Source organism: Callithrix jacchus, chromosome 1 (genome assembly GCF_049354715.1).
Source record: "Callithrix jacchus isolate 240 chromosome 1, calJac240_pri, whole genome shotgun sequence".
Lineage (NCBI taxonomy): Eukaryota > Metazoa > Chordata > Mammalia > Primates > Cebidae > Callithrix > Callithrix jacchus.
This window is the reverse complement of record NC_133502.1, coordinates 201692342-201711518: the sequence shown is the minus strand read 5'-3', so window position 1 is coordinate 201711518 and position 19177 is coordinate 201692342. Positions and strand designations below refer to the sequence as shown.

General features: G+C 43.7%; 1 protein-coding gene across 11 annotated transcripts in view; it reads right to left on the bottom strand.

Moving 5' to 3' along the window:
- The window catches only part of RNF185 (ring finger protein 185), a 42276-nt gene that overhangs the window by 3788 nt on the left and 19311 nt on the right, over positions 1-19177 (bottom strand). For 9 of the 11 annotated variants that reach the window (XM_078338621.1, XM_078338643.1, XM_078338654.1 and 6 more), the window contains 6 exons: positions 17773-17887; positions 14675-14898; positions 9335-9353; positions 6531-6643; positions 5115-5169; positions 592-709 (listed from right to left, as the gene is read on the bottom strand). In XM_078338621.1, coding sequence (XP_078194747.1) covers positions 592-709; positions 5115-5169; positions 6531-6643; positions 9335-9353; positions 14675-14850 — 481 coding nt within the window. In that variant the 5' untranslated portion in view covers positions 14851-14898; positions 17773-17887. Of the gene's footprint in view, positions 1-591; positions 710-5114; positions 5170-6530; positions 6644-9334; positions 9354-14674; positions 14899-17772; positions 17933-19177 lie in introns of all 11 variants that reach the window. The other 2 variants (XM_078338696.1, XM_009009424.4) reach the window with 2 other exon arrangements.

Here is a 19177-nt window from a genome sequence, read left to right as displayed (position 1 = left end):
CCTCACTGCCTTGCTCTCAAGCAGCTGAAGGAGAAATGCAGCAGCAGGTGGTAGACCTCGGTGTGGTTCCCACAGGGTTGAGGCTTATGACCAGCCCCACGTTGTGGCATGAAGGAAGCTGGACACAGATGCCAGGGAATGGATATGCCCTCACTCTTTATGGGTCATCTCGCATTTCCATGCCCCCAAATGGTCAAAGTGGGGAGCAAATGTGCAGAACTAAGCTTTTCCTCAGCTTTTTATAGTTTTTCATTTTATAGATATGGAGTATGTCTTGGTAACATTACTGAGCATTTTCTGATCTGTTAAATGGAGCTAATCACATACCTCCTGTTCCACAGGGTGGTTGTGATGATGCCCTGAACTTGGAATGGAAAGTGCTATATGATACATATTTGTCTGATAGTTGGTAAGTACACAACATTGTTACCATGACTATACATGATCTGAAAACAGCTTAAGACATTTTGAAAAGGCTGATTATCCATGTAGTGACAATTATCTGTAACTTACATACTGCTGAATTCCAATGAGTTTTCAAGCAATATTATTAAGATATTTTCCTGATTTCTCAAGGAAATAGGGTCTTACCTGGAGGAGGCCGCCCATCATTTATATTAAATGCTGTGGCAAATATCCCAAAGGGAAATGCTCCAATTCCAAAAGACATCTGGAAGCCACCATCTCCAAATCCAAAACCTTGAAATCCCTGGGTAGAAGAAAGGCCATTAAGGGGAGGAGAATCGGGCAGGTTTCTCCTGTGCCTGTCAAACTCAACAAACCTCACGTTGCATGTGGCACCTGCCTCTCCTCCCTACCCTGTGCCACATGTTTCCAAGTTGGGGGACAGCTTTTCGTCCCATATATACCCTGAAGTAGAGGAACTCTGGCAAGCCCTCTGTGCTTTTAGCCTTAGTTTCCAGCTAGGATCTATGAATGGGCCAAAAAGGAGTGGCTCGGACCCAATGTGACACACTCTGCTGACATAAGTCAGCACTCCTAGGGTTTGAGGATATTTTCCAGAGTCCCACATTAGCTAATAATATCTTCTACATGCTTTATATCAGCAATATTGACAGTCACCCCCATGCCCAAGGGAACATCAAACAAGCTACACATTACCTTTAATAGCAAAAAATGTTGAAACCCCAATTAGCCAACAATGGAAGTCATAATCAAAATCTTGATATATGCATTCAAAAAACCATTATTCTGACTGATGCAGTAACACTGAAAAAGTCTTGTGACCAAGTTATCAGACAAAATTGTTTGGACACTGTGGTCACAAGTACACGACAGTATGCAGGTATATGGATAAGTTATGGATTAAAATTTCTTTTAATATTGTTACACAGAATTTTTACGTTTAAAACACTTTAATGTTTTCTGATTATAAAAGTAATATATGCTTGCTATAAGAAACTCACACATTACCGAAATAATTGACAAAGAAAGTCAGAGATCTTCTATTCACCCTCCCACTTCACAGCCACTCCACTTTACCTCTGAAATAACCACTGTCAGCAGTTTGGTGTATCACGCTCTGTTTTTTTTCCCTGCGCATGTTCTACACTGAATCATCTTTCACATGAAAAAATTCAGTAGCAACAATATTGTGAATAAATAACTCCTTTTTTTTAAAGCATGAGCTCTGTGTTAGGCACCATGTTAAGCACTGGCACACACAAATCATGTTTAATTTTTACATTAGCTTCACCTGCATTTCACAGATGACCAAACTGAGGCTTGGAGAGGTGAAATAACTTACCAAGGAGTACAGTTTAGATCTAAAACTAGGTCAATTTGATCTGAAAACACATGCTTTTCTTTTCTTTTTTTTTTTTTATTGGAGTGCTGGAGTGCAACGGTGCAATCATGGCTCACTGTAGCCTCAACCTCCCAGGCTCAAGCAATCCTCCCATGTTAGCCTCTTAAGTAGCTGGGATCACAGGTGCACCCTTCTATGCCTGGTTAATTTTTAAATTTTTCTGTACAGACAGGGTCTCACTTTGTTGCCCAGGCTGGTCTCAAACTCCTGGGCTCAATGATCCTCCCACCTTGGTCTCCCAAAGTGCTAGGATTAGAGGCCTAAGCCCTGTGCTTGGCCTTCATACTCTTAATTACTGTGCACATCTTTCAAATATTTATTCTCTTCCCCTGCATCCCTAGTGAGAGGTTTAGAACAAACGATTTTAAAAAGAATAAAAAGAAGACAGATTATTGGGCCAAATGCTTTTCATAAAGAGTTCACTGGCCTTCATTTATGAATCTTTTGCAAGTCACAAAGTAGCTGCTCTCTGTCACACACTGAGAAGCCTTTAGTTCTAAACTTCTTGGCAGATGGTACCATCTATAAAGCCTAACAGCTGACTTTATGAGAGGACAAATCTAAAGGGAAGGAAAACAATGAATTTCCATCTCCTCAATACAAAATGCCTACTACTCAGTTCATGGTTGAACCTAAGGGCTCCTGGGACTGAGGCTGCCTTACCCAGGAAGGTGCAATTGTTTCATCAGGAACCCCAGATTCATTCAGTGCACTCCTGAGGACTAATCATTCTGCTTCCCTTTTACCAAAATCTATATGAGCTTACCAGTCCTCACATTTGGTAGGATTATGTTCCTGGGGCAGAGTATGCCAAAAAAAAAAATCACTAGCAGCTGCAGGTGCTTATAAATGCTAGAGGTATGCTCCTCGGTCATACAGACCAGGACCTCTGGCTTTCAAGGGCCTCTGATTCCTGCATTAGTTGCTAATGCTCTGGAGGAAACCAAAACCTGGGAATATTAAAGTGGTGTCACCTGGTGGTCAAAAGCGGGGACTCCAATACCAGCCAGATCTGGGTTTCCGCACTGTATGTGTGGCCCTGGACAGGTCACTTCACCTATCTGGGTCTCAGTTTCCTCTTTCGTTAAATGAGTTGATGTGAGGCTTAAAGGAGATCAAGAATATAAAGCTCTTAACATATAGTTATTTCCATATAGTAGCCATTCAACAAGTGTTCACTGCTAATATTATTATTAAGGATAATCTGCAGAAGAGAACTTAATTTCTCTCTTTTTTTTTTGAGATTGAGTCTCACTCTGTAGCCCAGGCTGGAGTGCAGTGGTGCAATTTCAGCTGACTGAAACCGCTACCTCCCGGGTTCAAATGATTCTCCTGTCTCAGCCTCCAGAGTAGCTGGGACTACAGGTGTGCACAACCACAGCCGGCTAATTTTTCTATTTTTAGTAGAAACGGGGTTTCACCATATTGGTCAGGGCTGCTCTGGAACTCCTGACCTTAGGTGATTCACCCACCTTGGCTTCCCAAAGTGCTGGGATTATAGGTGTGGGTCACAGTGCCCAGCCAAGAACCTTAATTTCTATCAATATCCCTGACTCAGTAATCCTACTCCTGGGAATCCTAATGAAATGCCATTATTCAAACTAAAGAGTGTATAAAGATGGTTACTGTAGCATTACTTAAAGAGCAAAATGGGGAAACAACTAAAAGGTTCTTCGATGAGGAAAACCCAAATTATAATGCATCAAAGCTCAATGGGTTCCCAGTAAGAGCACAGAAAAAAAAATAAATAAATAAAAACCTCAATGGGATAAATGGCGCCTAAATAATAAAGAGGATACTTCAGAGCATCATAAAACCTGCCAAAATTAAATTTTAAAGCAAACAGAATGGTGATGGCTACATAAAAATACATATACAGAGCATACAGATGAAGAGAACATGAGGAAATGAGAATATACTTGTTCCAGGCTCTTGGCAATGTGGGTAAATATTTTGCTTTTAAAATTTCTTTAACATTTTAACAGAATTTTTTTTTTTTTTTTTTGAGATGGAGTTTTGCTCTTGTTACCCAGGCTGGAGTGCAATGGCGCAATCTCGGCTCACCGCAACCTCCGCCTCCTGCGTTCAAGCAATTCTCCTGCCTCAGCCTCCCGAGTAACTGGGACTACAGGTGTGCACCACCACGCCCAGCTAATTTTTGTATGTTTAGTAGAGACGGGGTTTCACCTTGTTGACCAGGATGGTCTTGATCTCTTGACCTTGTGATCCACCCGCCTCGGCCTCCCAAAGTCCTGGGATTACAGGCTTGAGCCACCGCGCCCGGCCCACAGAATTTGTTTTAAGAGTAACATTTGATGTAAATATGCAAAAAATTTTCAATGTTTTTGTTCCTAGCCACTAGACCACCAGGGATAAACATGCACATTTTTTTTAGCCAGTAATTTTACTTCTAAGAATTTATCCTAAGCCAGGCACAGTGGCTCACGCCTGTAATCCTAACACTTTGGGAGGCTGAGGTAGGAGGACTGCTTGAGTCCAGGAGTTAAAGACCAACCTGGGCAACATAGTGAGACCTTGTTTCTACCAAAAAATAAAAATAAAAAAAATTAGCTTTGCATGGTGGTGTGCACCTGTGGTCCCAGCTACATGGGAGGCTGAGGTGGACTGCTTGAGTTCAGGAGATTGAGGCTACAGTGAACCGTGATAGTGCCACTGCACTCCAGCCTGGGCTACAGAGTGAGACCCTGTCTTATCCTAATAAAATAATAGTGAATATGCTCATAAATTTATCTATAAATTCATCAAAATATTTCTAAAATTGGAAAAAGAAAGCCGCTAAATGTCTAACAAAGGATTGAATTATGTTAAATCCACAAAACTAAATGCTAAACAGCTATTTAGTAAAATATTGCTGGCAATGTAAAATCTCAAGATAAGTCTAAAAGACTCCCACTCGCACACAGAAGGCACTTAAATATCTGAAGTACAAATGAAATTTTGAGAGGGTTACAAAACAGGAGCCACATAGTGTAAAAAACAAAAACTGTAAAAAGTATACACATATCTGTAAAATACACGCACAGATTTATAAAATTTGTGTGTATATATAAATATAGAAAAATGGAAAAGAAAATAGAACCAAAGTGTTTCTTTCCAGTGGTTACCTCTGATTGGTGTGATTGTGATTTTTTTCTCCCCCTCTTTTCCTTTCTGTATTTTATAAGATTTCTTTTACTTTTATAATCAAAGAAAAAAATGATAAGGCTAAGAAGGCAACTTCTAAAGCCATCAGCTCATTTGTAGAAGCTTCTAGAATGTTTCTCACCCCTCTATTCTCCGGCTCTGGCCTCTGTCCTTGAGGACGGGGAGGGGTCTTCTCTCTGAAACAGAAATGGTGTAAAATAAGTCTATTACAAAATGCTTTCAGTTTCTCCCTATGAGGACCAGGAGCTCTTCACCAACAGAGTCAGGGCCATAGCCTCTTTCTTGCCCAGGACATGAACTTATATGCCAAATTAATTCTCCAAATACTAACTCTTCGTTCTACCTGCAACTGTTCTTCCCATCTGTATAGAGAACAAGGGAGAAAATCAGCTTGTTATGAGATATTCATCAGATTGCACTACAGCCTACTCCATTCACAGAGATCCTGACTCAGATGGTTAGGAACATGGCCAGATGCCTTCCCTGGGTCTGTATGATACTGGGCCTGTCACAGATATCAGAAATCCCAAATCCAAACTGGAGTAGAGGGTGGGTTGTCAGCAGTGAGGGCTGAGGTTCGTCGTTTCTTTGACCTTGCCTATTAACTTCAGCTCTATCTCCCACTATTCTTGGGCAAATACCCCATGCTATTATTTTCAAGTCTCAGCCACTCAGATCACTCAACCCATGAATACTCAATTGAGGGCTTAGTTATACAATAAGCATTATGCAGGATGCTATAATACTAAGACTGATGACAGACCCAACTCTTGAGGTATTCATGGTTTCAGGGGGATAGAACCAATCACACGACAGTTTGCTGGGAACTGGGTGAGAGCAACTAATGTGGAGAAGACAGACCACTTCAAGGAGGGGACTATAGGGCTGCTTATGAGAGATGAGTAGAAGTTAGAGGAGAAGGTGGGGGTACAAGGGTAGCTTGAGCAGGACTGGGGAGGGCAGAAGGCAGAAGAGAGAGCAAATACATAGGCTGATAAATGTGAAAGAGCAAATCCCTTTAAGTGAAGTCTAATATGTCCGGTACACAGCATATGCTAGGCTAGGTGGGAGAAGGTAAGAGATTCTTCTGGAGAGCTTGGGAATGCCAGACCGTGAAGGACTCTCAGTACTTTTGTTTGTGGAATGCTGGATCCTACTCCATTTCTATAAATCCCAAACTCCACAAAGTCACCCAGATCCTGTTTCCTCTACCCCCATGCTTGTATACATCACTGCTGCGGCAAACGTACTCCCTGGAGCCTCTCCTGCACACATCCTGCTTCCCAGGAGGCGGAAGTACTGTTTCACAATGCTCTGCACACTTGTGATTGTGATGTCTGTTCACTGCTGGGTCCCAGCAAGTGGTAACTTGGATCCCCTCTCCTTCCTCCCCTCCTGGCTGACTCTCACCTGGATGAGACTGCTTCAAAACCAAGGGATCATCTAGTAATAAGTAAAGGGTGGGGTTAGGAGATGTTGAATCGGAGTGAATTCATGTCCAAGAGAAGTGGGTAGGAGCGGCATCCTAAGTCCTCACCTGGGGTCCTGTTGCCCAGTGCTGCCCCTTCCATAGAGGGGGATGACCTTGTCTCGGCTGATACCAGCTTTGCAAACTGGACACACCTGTCTGTTAGGTCTGGTTTCCAACCACTGCAAGCAGGAAAGAAAAATGCATGAATGGCCCAAGACCCACCAGAGTGATCAGCTAGAGCCATGAGAACAACACAGGCCAGAGGCCTCAAACTGGGAAACACCAGCATGAGCACAAACACCTCAAGAAACCTGACTACCATTCCTTCTCCTAGCAATCAATAAATACTTACCAGTGGTAAAATCAAAACTGCCTTTAAATATCATCATAATTGGCCAGGCACTGTGGCTCACACTTGTAATCCCAGTACTTTGGGAGGCCGAGGCGGGTGGATCACCTGAGGTCAGGAGTTCAAGAACAGCCTGGCCAACATGGTGAAACCCCATCTCTACCAAAAATACAAAAATTAGTTGAGCATGGCAGTGCATGCCTGGAGTTCCAGCTACTCAGGAGGCTGAGGCAAGAGAATCACTTGAAGCCAGGAGGTGGAGGGTGCAGTGAGCTGAGATTACGCCACTGCACTCCAGCCTGGGAGAGAGAGCAAGATTCTGTCTTTAAAAAAAAAAAAATCATAAATTAAACAGGCTTCTTCATGCTTTATTTCTCTCTAGGGGTTCCTAGCAACACAGAGGGAAGGAAACCGCAAGCCTGGGGCTGTCAAGTCTGACATACTCAGCCTCAATTTAGGCTGCTGGTATGAGTACAACAAACTTTAAATCCCTATCTTCCCAGTAGTAACAACTGTATTTTCCTGTCAGTAACATTTTTCTTTCTATAATTTTTTTCCCCCCCCAGAAGGATTCTTGCTCTGTCACCCAGGCAGGAGTGCAGTGGCACCATCTAAGCTCACTGCAACCTCCACCTCCCAGGTTCAAGCAATTCTCCTGCCTCAGCCTCCTGAGTAGCTGGGATTACAGGTGTTCACCACTGTGCCTGGATAATTTTTTTATTTTTAGTAGAGATGGGGTTTCACCATGTTGCCCAGGCTGTTTTCGAACTCCTGACCTTATGATCCACCTGCCTCGGCCTCCCAAAGTGCTGAGATTAGAGGTGTGAGCCACTGCACCTGGCCGATTTCTCATTTTTATAGCATTTCCCCAACAACTGTGTAGCCCAGGCATCAGAATCAGGAGATAAGCTTATCATTTTCTGGTGACTACCATGTGCTAAAGGATAGGATTTGCTCATTATCTAAATTTGCTTAATGCTTTTTATGTACTTTCATTGATTTTTTTGCATTCAACTATTTCTTTCAATATAAAAAAATCCTGTTTTGAGTTTCTCAGGTCCTTTCACTGTTTAAAAATTTTTGTTTCAGCCAGGTGTGGTGGCTCACGCCTATAATCTCAGCACTCTGGAGACTGAGGTAGGTGGATTACCTGAAGTCAGGAATTCAAGACCAGCCTGGACAACATGGTGAAACTCCGTCTCTACTAAAAATCCAAAAAAAAAAAATTAGCCGGGCATGGTGGCATGTGCCTGTAATCCCAGCTACTCGGTAAACTGAGGCAGAAGAATCACTTGAACCTGGGAGGCAGAGATTCCAGTGAGCCAAGATCTCGCCATTGCACTCCAGCCTCGGCAAGAGTAAGACTCCATCTAAAAAAAAAAAAAAAATTTAAGGTGATAAAAATGTGTTTTCTTTTCTTTCTTTTTTTTTTTTTTTGTTTTCTTTTGAGACAAAGTCTTGCTCTGTCGCCCAGGTTGGAGTCCAGTGGCACAATCTTGGCTCACTGCAACCTCTGCCTCACAAGTTCAAGCAATTCTTGTGCCTCAGCCTCCTAAGTAGCTGGGATTACAAGAGAGCACCAATACGCCTGGCTAATTTCTGCATTTTTTGTAGAGATGGGGTTTTGCCATGTTGGCTAGGCTGTTCTCAAACTCCCTGCCTCAAGTGACCCACCTGCCTTGGCCTCTCTAAGTGCTAGGATTACAGGCGTGAGACACCATGTCTGGCCAAAACATGTGTTTTTATCGACATTCTATAAACAAGAATCTAGGACTTCAGGGCTGAGGAGACAGCAGCATTGAATGATTTCATTTTCTACTTTTACTGTTCACAGCTCCAAAACTTATGTGTTATGTGTTCTTCAAAAACTCACAGTCAATATGTTCTACCAGGTCCTGCTGGGGACAGAATGTCCAGCCCTGTCCCCACCTTCTTTCTCCCATCCAGATTCTGAGGCTTTAGCAGTCTGGAACTTCTATCTTCCCCTATATTCCCAGGCCACCAACAAGTGTGGTACTCTACAACCTTGGAGACATTCAGCTGACTGTGATTATTCACAGCCACTTGTGAATGCCAGGCCCAGCTCTGTCTCACCAAGCAGGTGCTAAAGCAGGGAAACAGACTTTTCCCTCCTCATAAAAGCTCTTTGTTGATACCAAAAAAGTTTTACCCTTCCTAATATTTTCAAAACCTTTAAGGGCTCGGAGACTGTGATATAATAGGAGGTACTGTTTTAGTAGAAGCAGAATCTCAAAAATAAAAAGGACCTAACATACGATCAATCCACCCCAATTTATAAATGAGTAACTGAGACCCATAAAGGCCATCTATGGCAGAGGTAGGACCATCCCGACTTCATCAAGCACCTGTCAGTGGGCAGGTATGTAAAGAAGAGGGGTAAGTAAGCAAATGAGTCTATAAGCAGGGCAGATTGCAGCTTCTGACAGCAGTCTCCTGAGATGAGAGCTGTCTTGTGCAACCACAGCTGATGAAAGACAAAGTAAAATGAGATGCACCTTACCTGATGTAAACACGGCCAACTGCCAGAGTCCCCAGGGCAACCAGTCATCAAGAAGGAGAAAGGGGGAAAGGAAGAAAAATGCTTTCATTAGCAGAAACACTTGATAGGTAGGGTTGTAGTAGCAGAACAAGAAAACAGGAGAAAACTATGAAGCACTGCATCTCCACTGAGGTTCTGTAGGGATTACTGGTATTGGAAATTAGAAAACACTGGGCTAAAATCACAGAAAAAAATGACGCAGTGGAGATAAGACCCCAGTCTCTGCCTTTGGGATCTCGGTGTATGTGAAATCCTCAGGGCTCAGATCACATAGACCCAGCTTCTCTGCAAATCAACCTGTGAGGATTATAGCATTTGAAGGAATCCAATAACAGCTCAGAACCCCCTATGTGAAAAAACTGATGGGGGCATGCACATTCACATGTACCACACAGTATTTTACACTCAATTTCAGTGGGTTCATAGTCTCCTCAGGCTCTGTGTGTGGGATGTGTGGACTCTCAGGTAGTTCATAGAAGTTTAACAAAATCTTCAGGCTGTCTTCATCCTTGAGAATTCTCCTAGCAGGAAGCAGCTTAAAAGTTCACATCTACTCTAAAAGCATCTTTAAGTAATGAAAAGTATGGGAATGCTACTTGACAGAAAGGACTACTTTTAACTTAGAGAGCTGATGTCCAATCTCTCCATTTTCAAATGAGGAAACCTAAGCTCAAACATAAAATGAATTGCATCAGAATTTAATAAAAAAAGTCTCCTGAGTTCTAATTCACTGCCCTTTCTATAATCTAACATTGCATTAAAAAAATATTTACAGAACTGAAAGAAAACAATTCAATTCTATATTTTAAATTTCTTCAAAAACAATTTTTTTTTTGAGACAGAGTTTTGCTCTTGTTGCCCAAGCTGGGGTGCAGTGGCACAATCTTGGCTCACTGCAAGTTCCACCTCCCGGGTTCAAGCGATTCTCTTGCCTCAGCCTCCTGAGTAGCTGGGATTACAGGCATGCACTACCATGCCTGGACAATCTTTTGTATTTTTAGTAAAAATGGGATTTCACTATGGTAGCCAGGTTGGTCTCAAACTCCTGACCTTAGATGATCTGCCTGCCTTGGCCTCCCAAAGTGCTGGGATTACAGGTGTGAGCCACGGCACCTGGCCCACATTTTTTATTTATTTCTTTCATTTATTTAGTCAAAAAATATCTACTGTGCATCTACTGCGTGCCAGGACAGTGAAAAATGCAGACATGGCTTCTGTACCTCACATACCAAGTATCTTTAGCTGAGTACACTCTGAACGCAAAGGATAGTTCCTTTTCCAATTCCTGAACCACAGTTTACCTTCACAAACCAGATACACAATCTTCCTAGACATCACATCTGACTCCAACATTAACCCTACAAAATCATTCTAAACTGAGTGGAGAACACCCCAAATCATGACAGATCTCCACTGGCAAGTTCCCTTAAAGGCTACAGGGGAGAAGTGGAGGTGAATGAATGACCCTCAGGGGAAAGTTCAGGATTTATAACAATGACCATTCCTCCCATTTATTAAGCAATGACAGACACACTGAACAACAGGAATAGTTCTGAGAAATGTGTCATTAGGCAATTTCATCATTGTGTGAGCATCACAGAGTATACTTACACAAACCTAGAATAGTTTACTACTAGTATAGCCTATTGCTCCTAAGCTACAAACCTGAATAGCATGTAAATATCATAGGCAACTGTAACAAAGGGGTAAGTATTTGTGTATTTAAACATAACTAACATATAGAGGCAAGGTGCAGTGGCTCACGCCTGTAATCCCAGCACTTTGGGTGGCTGAGGCAGGCAGATTATTTGAGGTCAGGAGTTTGAGACCAGCCTGGCCAACATGGTGAAACCCTGTCTCTACTAAAAATACAAAAACTAGCCAGGTGTGGAGGCACATGCCTGTAATCACAGCTATATGGGAGGCTGAAACATGAGAATAACTTGAACCTGGGAGGCAGAGGTTGCAGTGAGCTGAGATCGTGCTACTCGATCTGGAGTGCCACTGCACTCCAGCATGCGTGATGCAGTGAGACTCCATCTCAAAGAAAACAAAAACCAGGCTGGGCATGGTGGCTCACATGTATAATCCCAGCACTTTGGGAGGTTGAGGCAGGTGGATCACCTGAGGTTAGGAGTTTGAGACCAGCCTGGCCAACATTATGAAACCCCATCTCTACTAAAAATTCAAAAATTAGTCAGGTGTGATGGCATGTGTGTATAATCTCAGCTTCTTGGGAGGCTGAGGCAGGATAATCACTTGAACCTGGGAGGCAGAGGTTGCAGTGAGCCAAGATCATGCCACTGGACTCCAGCCTGGGCAACAGAGCTCTGTCTCAAAAAAAAAAAACAAACACGCACACACGCAAAATCCAACATACCTAACACAAAAAAAGTAATGCACTGCTCTATGATAGTATGACATCACTAGAATATAGGAATATTTCAGGTCCATCATAATCTTATGGGACTGCTGTTGTTTATGTAGTCCATCATTGACCAAAATGTTGTTATGTGCTGCATGACTGTATTGTGTGCTGGGCTGTAGCTGAATAGCTCATTTCTTAATGTCACTGGATGGTCACATTAACCTATGAGGCAGTGCCATTATTTCCATCTTACGGTTGAGGAAACCAAAGTACAAGGAAGCTAGGAGATTTGCCCAGGGACACAACATCCAGATGTGAAGCAACTGTTTCATTTTAGAGTCTGTGTTCTTTCCAATGGTGTTCTGCCTTAAAAAGAAAATTGACACAGGGCTGGGCATGGTGGCTCATGTCTGTAATCCTAGCACTTTGGGAGGCTGGGGAGGGCAGATCACTTGAGGTGAGGAGTTTGAGACTCGCCTGGCCAACATGACAAAACCTCATCTCTACTAAAAATACAAAAAAATATTTAGACAGGTGTGGTGAATGCCTGTAGTCCCAGCTACTAGGGAGGCTGAGGCAGGAGAATCGCTTGAACCTGGGACGCAGAGGTTGCCAAGTGAGCTGATACTGTGCCACTGCACTCCCACCTGGGCAACAGAGCAAGACTGTCTACACACACACACAAAAAGATACACAATAGCTGTACATATTTAAATATATATACTTAATATATATAATTAATACATAATTATACATTTTAAAATTTAATAAATACATATATATTACACACACACAAAGTTTTTTTTTTTTTTTTTGAGATGGAGTCTCACACTATCTCCCATCCTGGAATGCAGTGGCTTGATCTTGGCTCACTGTAACCTCTGTCCCCCGGCTCCAAGATATTCTCCTGTCTCGGCTTCCCGAATAGCTGGGATTACAGGCACATGCCACCACACCCAGCTAATTTTTTATTTTTAGTAGAGATGGGGTTTTGCTATGTTGGCCAGGCTGGTCAACTCTTAACCTCAAGTGATCCTCCCGCCTCAGCCTCCCAAAGGGCTGAGATTACAGGCACGAGCTGCTGCGCCCAGCCAGAATATACATATATTTTTAAGAGACAGGGTCTCTATTGCCTAGGCTGGAGTGCAGTGATAGAATCACAGCTCACTGTAGCCTTGAATTCCTGGGCGCAAGCCTTCCTCCCATCTCAGTCTCCCAAGTAGCTAGGACTACAGGTACTGCCACCATGCCTGACTGGTTTTTAAATTTTTTTATAAAGGTGGAGCCTCACTATGTTGCCCAGACTCATCTTGCACTCCTGGGCTCAAGCGATCCTCCTACCTAGGCTTCTCAAAGTGTTGGGATTACAGGTGTGAGCCACTGAGCCCAGGCATAACAGCTGTACATATTTTTTATGTTATGTGCGATAATTTGATACATTCATATAATCAAATCAGGAGCAGCCTGTCCTTTAATTCTCAATTTTGTCAATCAATTCAAGTCCTGGTTTTATGACACCCTGAAGTATCCTGAATTTCTAGGAGGGCATGGATCACAACAGTTTTTACACAGAACAATAATTAGGTCAAGAGCCTCAAGAATAAAAATCTCTGTCCCATTCTATTTATTCACCAATAAATTGATGTTTTATGCTGTTGCCAACTTAAAATCTCTTAAATATTGTTTAAATGGCCTTTTCTTCACATGATTTATTTGCGCAAAAAAACTCATTATCTCTATGTCCTTTTAGTCGAATCTGGGTTTGATAATCTGGCCCAATGCTCCCATAACCATTCTTTTTCCTAACACTCCCAGGTCCTCATCCAGAGTGCTGTAAGAGGTATACAGCAGCTTCAAGGGTCTCAGATGAGTCCAACAGTGCATGTGCCTGTCCCCAGAAACTGCCTGTCTTGGGGTGACACACACACCCTTCACCTTACCTAGCATTTTTTGATGGACCCTTCAAGGTTCAGCTCAAAACCTCAAGACAAAAAAAAAAAACAAAAATCGGCTGGGCTTAGTAGCTCTAGGCTGTAATCCCAGCACTTTGGGAGGCAGAGGTGGGCAGATCACAAGGTCAGGAGTTGGAGACCAGTCTGGCCAGTATGGTGAAACCACAGCTCTACTAAAAATACAAAAATTAGCCAGGTGTGGTGGCAGCCACATGTAGTCTCAGCTACTCGGGAGGCTGAGGCAGAAGAATTGCTTGAACCTGGGAAATGGAGGTTGTAATGAGCCAAGATCATGCCACTGCACTCCAGCCTGGGTGACAGAGCTAGACGCTGTTTCAAAAAAAAAAAAAAATCAACATTCACCTAGGTTCTCAGAGCCAGAAAGGGCTCCTGTAACCATCAAGGCTAGAGCAGACACTGACCTTGACACTTCATTTTGATGTGTGTATATATCTATATATAAACATAAAATATAGAAACAATTATAGTCATAGATAACACATAGTATTTACTGCAAGCTATGTGCTCTTCTAAGCCTTTTACATATTTCGAGTCACTTAATACGTGCAAACAGACCTCTAAAATGAGACAGAATGTGTGTAAGCACCTTGCCCAAGGTCAAATAGGAAGGTGGCAGAGTCAAGCTTTAGGAGGAAGTCCAGTTCCACAGTCCTTGCTCAGAACCATTATGCTATACTGCCTCTAGGCTCAGCATATCAAGTAGCAGGTAGTAAGGGCTCACTAAATGGTAAATATTATTAATTTAGAGATGGGGAGAAGGAGCTCAGAGTGGAGACAGGATTTGCCCAAGGTCACCCAGCTCATTGGTAGCAGAGCTGGGATGGGAACTAAGGTCTCTTGTCCCTTGAGCCTGAGTGTATTCCCAAAGTGAGCAGGAAGCATCCTGCTCCAAACTCTCCAGGGCCACAGGCTTTCCAAACTTGGCAATGTGTTTTCTGGGGTGGCAGCAGGGGTACTGACCAGAAGAGGTGACCACAGAGGCTGATGACGGCATCCTTGGCTGTGTCCAAGCAGATGTTGCACTCGAAGGTGCTGTCCTGCCCTCCGCTCTCGCCAGTGCCATTGCTGCTCCCACTGGGCCCCCCTGCACTGGAGTTCTCAGGGGAGGCAGAGGCCGAGGGCCCCTTGCTTGCCATTCTTGGCTGTCAGCGAAGCTCTGAGTGAAGACTCTCTTCAGGGAAATCCTAAAAGGCAGAGAACTCTTGACTGCCCATTTCTGCAGCCCTCTCCCCCAAGCTTCCATGCCAACATTCCTGTCTTCTCTCAGCTCCAGAGCTGATTATAACTGAACCCCTAAGCAGACTTCCCAAAGAGCTGCAGAAGACAAGAGTTGTAGGGCTCTACCCAGAGGGCAGTGATCCAGAAATTTCTCATGAACATGGTCCAGAATATATCACACAGATACACAAACTCCACAAATACAGAGCAGCCTCCAGATGGTTCGCCACAGGAACCAGGACCTTGTCTCACTCCTCTTTAGATTCTCCTACAATAATGAACCCAGGTGATAAATATATGCTTAATTAAATGGAATATTCAGGCTGTCCTCTAATGGACAGGCTCTACATTGGCAGGTAAATCTGCTAAGGCAGGAAGGTTGTGACTGGCATATGCCAGAATTATTTTTTTTTGGAGGCGGAGTCTCACTTTGTCACCCAGGCTGGAGTGCAGTGGCATAATTTCAGCTCACTGCAACCTCTGCCTCCTGGGTTCAAGCGATTCTCCTGCCTCAGCCTCCCAAGTAGCTGAGATTACAGGTGCCCACCACCACACTTGGCTAATTTTTGTATTTTTAGTAGGGACGGGGTTTCACCATGTTGGCCCGGGTGGTTTTGAATTCCTGACCTCGGGTGATCCACCTGCCTCAGCCTCCCAAAGTGCTGGGATTATAGGTGTAAGCCACTGCGCCTGACCTATATACCAGAATATTAAGAAATTCCTGTAACTAATGAAAGGTTAGGAAGCTAAGAAGGACCAGAAAGATCATCTGGTCCAAGGCCTTCCATACTGCAGTCTTTTTCATTCCCTCTTATGCCACACTGGAATACTACTTACCTTATTTTATCTAAATATATCAACTTAGTAGCCTCAGCATGTTTTAAGAAGAGGTTTTGTCACTGCTGTAAATGGAGAGCCAGTAATACTTTCCACAAGTTAAAAGATTAATATAAATGTAATGAAGGAAAAGTTGTTTACTCTCATACCATGAAATCATGAGGCACACTGATACTATGTTTTGGGCAATCTTGATCTGGTCCAGTTTCTTTAGGAAACTGCAAGTTACTTAGGCTAGCTGACTAATGTGAGGCTGAGACTGGGACTCACGACACTCGGTTTGTATCCAAACTACTGTACCACTACATACTAAACTGGCCACTAAATGTTGGTACAAACAGACCACTGTTGACTATCACCTTCAAGTCAAAGAATGGGTTGAACAAGAAAGAGGAGCTGAACAAGAGAGGACAAAACCAGCACCAAGGGATACCCAGAAATTCTGGATGGAAATTAAGAATCTGTCAGGAGCCTTATCTGGCCATCCTCATCATCTCAGAAATTTCAAGTAGGAAATATTGGCTGGCTACCACAGTCAGAGAACTGGAGGCCTGGATGCTGGACTCAGCCTCTAGCTTGCTAGCTGGTTTTGGGAACCTCCCTTCCCCTCTACTGATCATGATTTTCTCATCTGTAAAATGAGGCACTGAACTCCCCAGTGTCCTGGCTGGCCCCTTCCAGCTCTTAGACTATGCCTCTCCAGGTCATCTTAACCTACTAGTATCTCCAAAACAGGTGACCCCTTCACAAATTTAGGACTTACCACTGGAACACCAGAAGGTCGTCCTGATGTCAGCTTCCAGAGTATAAGAAGACAAGGACCAAAAAGTTACAGCCTTCTCAGACCCAGAAAGTGTCCTTCCTTTATATGGTGGACTGAGAGTTCCAGCCTCATGAGCATCCCTCACCACGATTCAGCTTAGTGACTTGAGCAGGGAGAGAAGGCTGGTTCACCACCACATTTTCACTCAGTTACATCATTTTACATAATGTCCCAGAAGGGTAGCTGGCTGCTGGCAGCACTGGCCTTGGCTCTAAGACCTTCTCCCTGACGTTCCTCCTCTACATATTACAGGTGCTCTCTTCGTCTTAGGGTAAAGCCCACTTTTGAGGGCCACATTACTGTCTTTCCTCATTATTCCAGCTCAACAATCCTAAGTACCCAACCTATGTGTTTGTTTTTTTTTAAAAAAATCTTTAAAAATTAAGAATTATGTATATAGATTTTGGAAAGACAACCATAAAGTCGTATCAGTCACATCAGCCTCCTGACATGATGCAACAGAAGTACACAGCACCACCAATGAAGAATGTTTGCCTTAAAATTCAAACACTAAATCAAGTATCTAAAATGAATTACCAGCCAGGCGTGGTGGCTCACCCTGTAATCCCTGCAGTTTGGGAGGCCGAGGCAGGTGGATCACCTGAGGTCAGAAGTTCAAGACCAACCTGGGCAAAATGATGAAACCCTATCTCTACTAAAAATAAAAAAATTAGCAGGGTGTGGTGGCATGTGCCTGTAATCCCAGCTACTTGAGAGGCTGAGGCATGAGAATCACTTGAACCCAGGAGGCAAAGGTTATGACTTATACTTTCTAAGTCCTCCAAGTTTAAAAAACCGATATTTTTACAAGTATTACTTTTTTTCTTTCTTTTTTGAGATGGAGTCTCACTCTGTCGCCCAAGCTAGAATGCAGTGGTGCAATCTGGGCTCACTGCAACCTCCACCTCCCAGGTTCAAGCAATTCTCCCTGCCTCAGCCTCCTGAGTAGCTAGGATTATAGGCACCCACCACCATGCCCAGCTGATTTTTGTATTTTTTAGTAGAGATGGGGTTTTGTCATGTTGGCCAGGCTGATCTTGAACTCCTGACCTCAGGTGATCTGCCCATCTCAGCCTCCCAAAAAAAGTGCTGGGATTGCAGGCATGAGCCACCACAACCGGCCTTTACATATAGTACTTTTGCACTCAGTCAAAAGAATAATAGTATATAAAAATTTTACCCTCATGTTCCAGTTTTCCTCAATCCTGAAAGTTCTGAGTTCAAGTTCTGATTCCATCACTGACTGTCCATATGGCCACAGTAGATCCCTTGATGATTTGCATCTCTTTTCTCACCTGAAAAGTGAGAGTTTCATGGGCTCCTACAGGGCTGAGATGGCCCTGTGAAATAATACAGTGACCTGGAGGACCCACCAAGGCAGGACAGGGCTGTTGCTGTTGGGGAGACACACATTTCATACCATTTACCCCGGTCCACTGCCACCCCACTTCCTGGACCCAATAAGGTGGTACATAGCCCATACTCCTACACATAGGTATAAGGGGATAACCAGGATCAAGGCAGGTGTTGGAATAGGAATGGTTAAGGGGCAGTAACAGGTCAGCTCAGAGTTTGCAGGGAGTGACAGCCTTGTGCCAGGCCAGGCACTGAGACAGGCCTGCATGTCCCAACTGTAGGCGGACCTTATCACTCTCCTTGTAATTCTTAGTAGACATGTGGTCTCCACCCTCATCCTAATAGGCACTCAAATATTTGCTAAATGAGTAAAGCCACGCATGACTGATTTTGGTCAACTACCAGGCTGGCTGATCACCAACTTTTCTTTGTAACATATTCTGGGCCTCAGAGCTGCATTCTCATCCCTGGAGCCACCTCTCCTCACTTCTCCTACCCCTGTGCACAGGAACCTCAGCACACCAAGGTGGCATGGCAGAAATGAGCAGTTTCCCTTAGGGATTGTCTACTGAGCGCCTACAGAACCATATGAGCCTACCAGGACTGGGACAGTGGCCCAAAGGATAGAGGTTCCTGATCGGCTCAGGAACCAGGCAGAAAGAGAATCAGGTCCTGAGTATACCTATATTGCCATCCTGCTAAAATTTCTCACGGTCCCTGTAGAAGCTACAGACTTTGACCTGACCACAGAGAAACCCTGTTGTGGCTAGTTCTGTGCCTGACCTTACCCTGACCATTCTTTTCTCCTGACCAGAATTCACTCTCTAGTTTTCAAAGCATTTCACATCTATCACTGCATTTTATCCTCATGCCATTTTACAGATGAACATACTGGGCCAGGGACATTAGAGGACTGCCTAAGGCCAGGACACCATACAGCGCCAAATTCAGACTTTGTGACACAACATGAGCACTCTTTTCACTCCTTTTTTTTTTTTTAAAGATAGAGTCTCCTTCTGTCACTCAGGCTGGAGTGTAATGGCATAATCTCGGCTCACTGGAACCTTCGTCTCCTGGGTTCAAGTGATTCTCTTGCCTTAGCCTCCCAAGTAGCTAGGATTACAGGCACCTGCCCCAACACCCAACTAATTTTTGTATTTTTAGTAGAGACGGGGTTTCAACATGTTAGTCAGGCTGGTCTCGATCTCGTGACCTCGTGATCTGCCTGC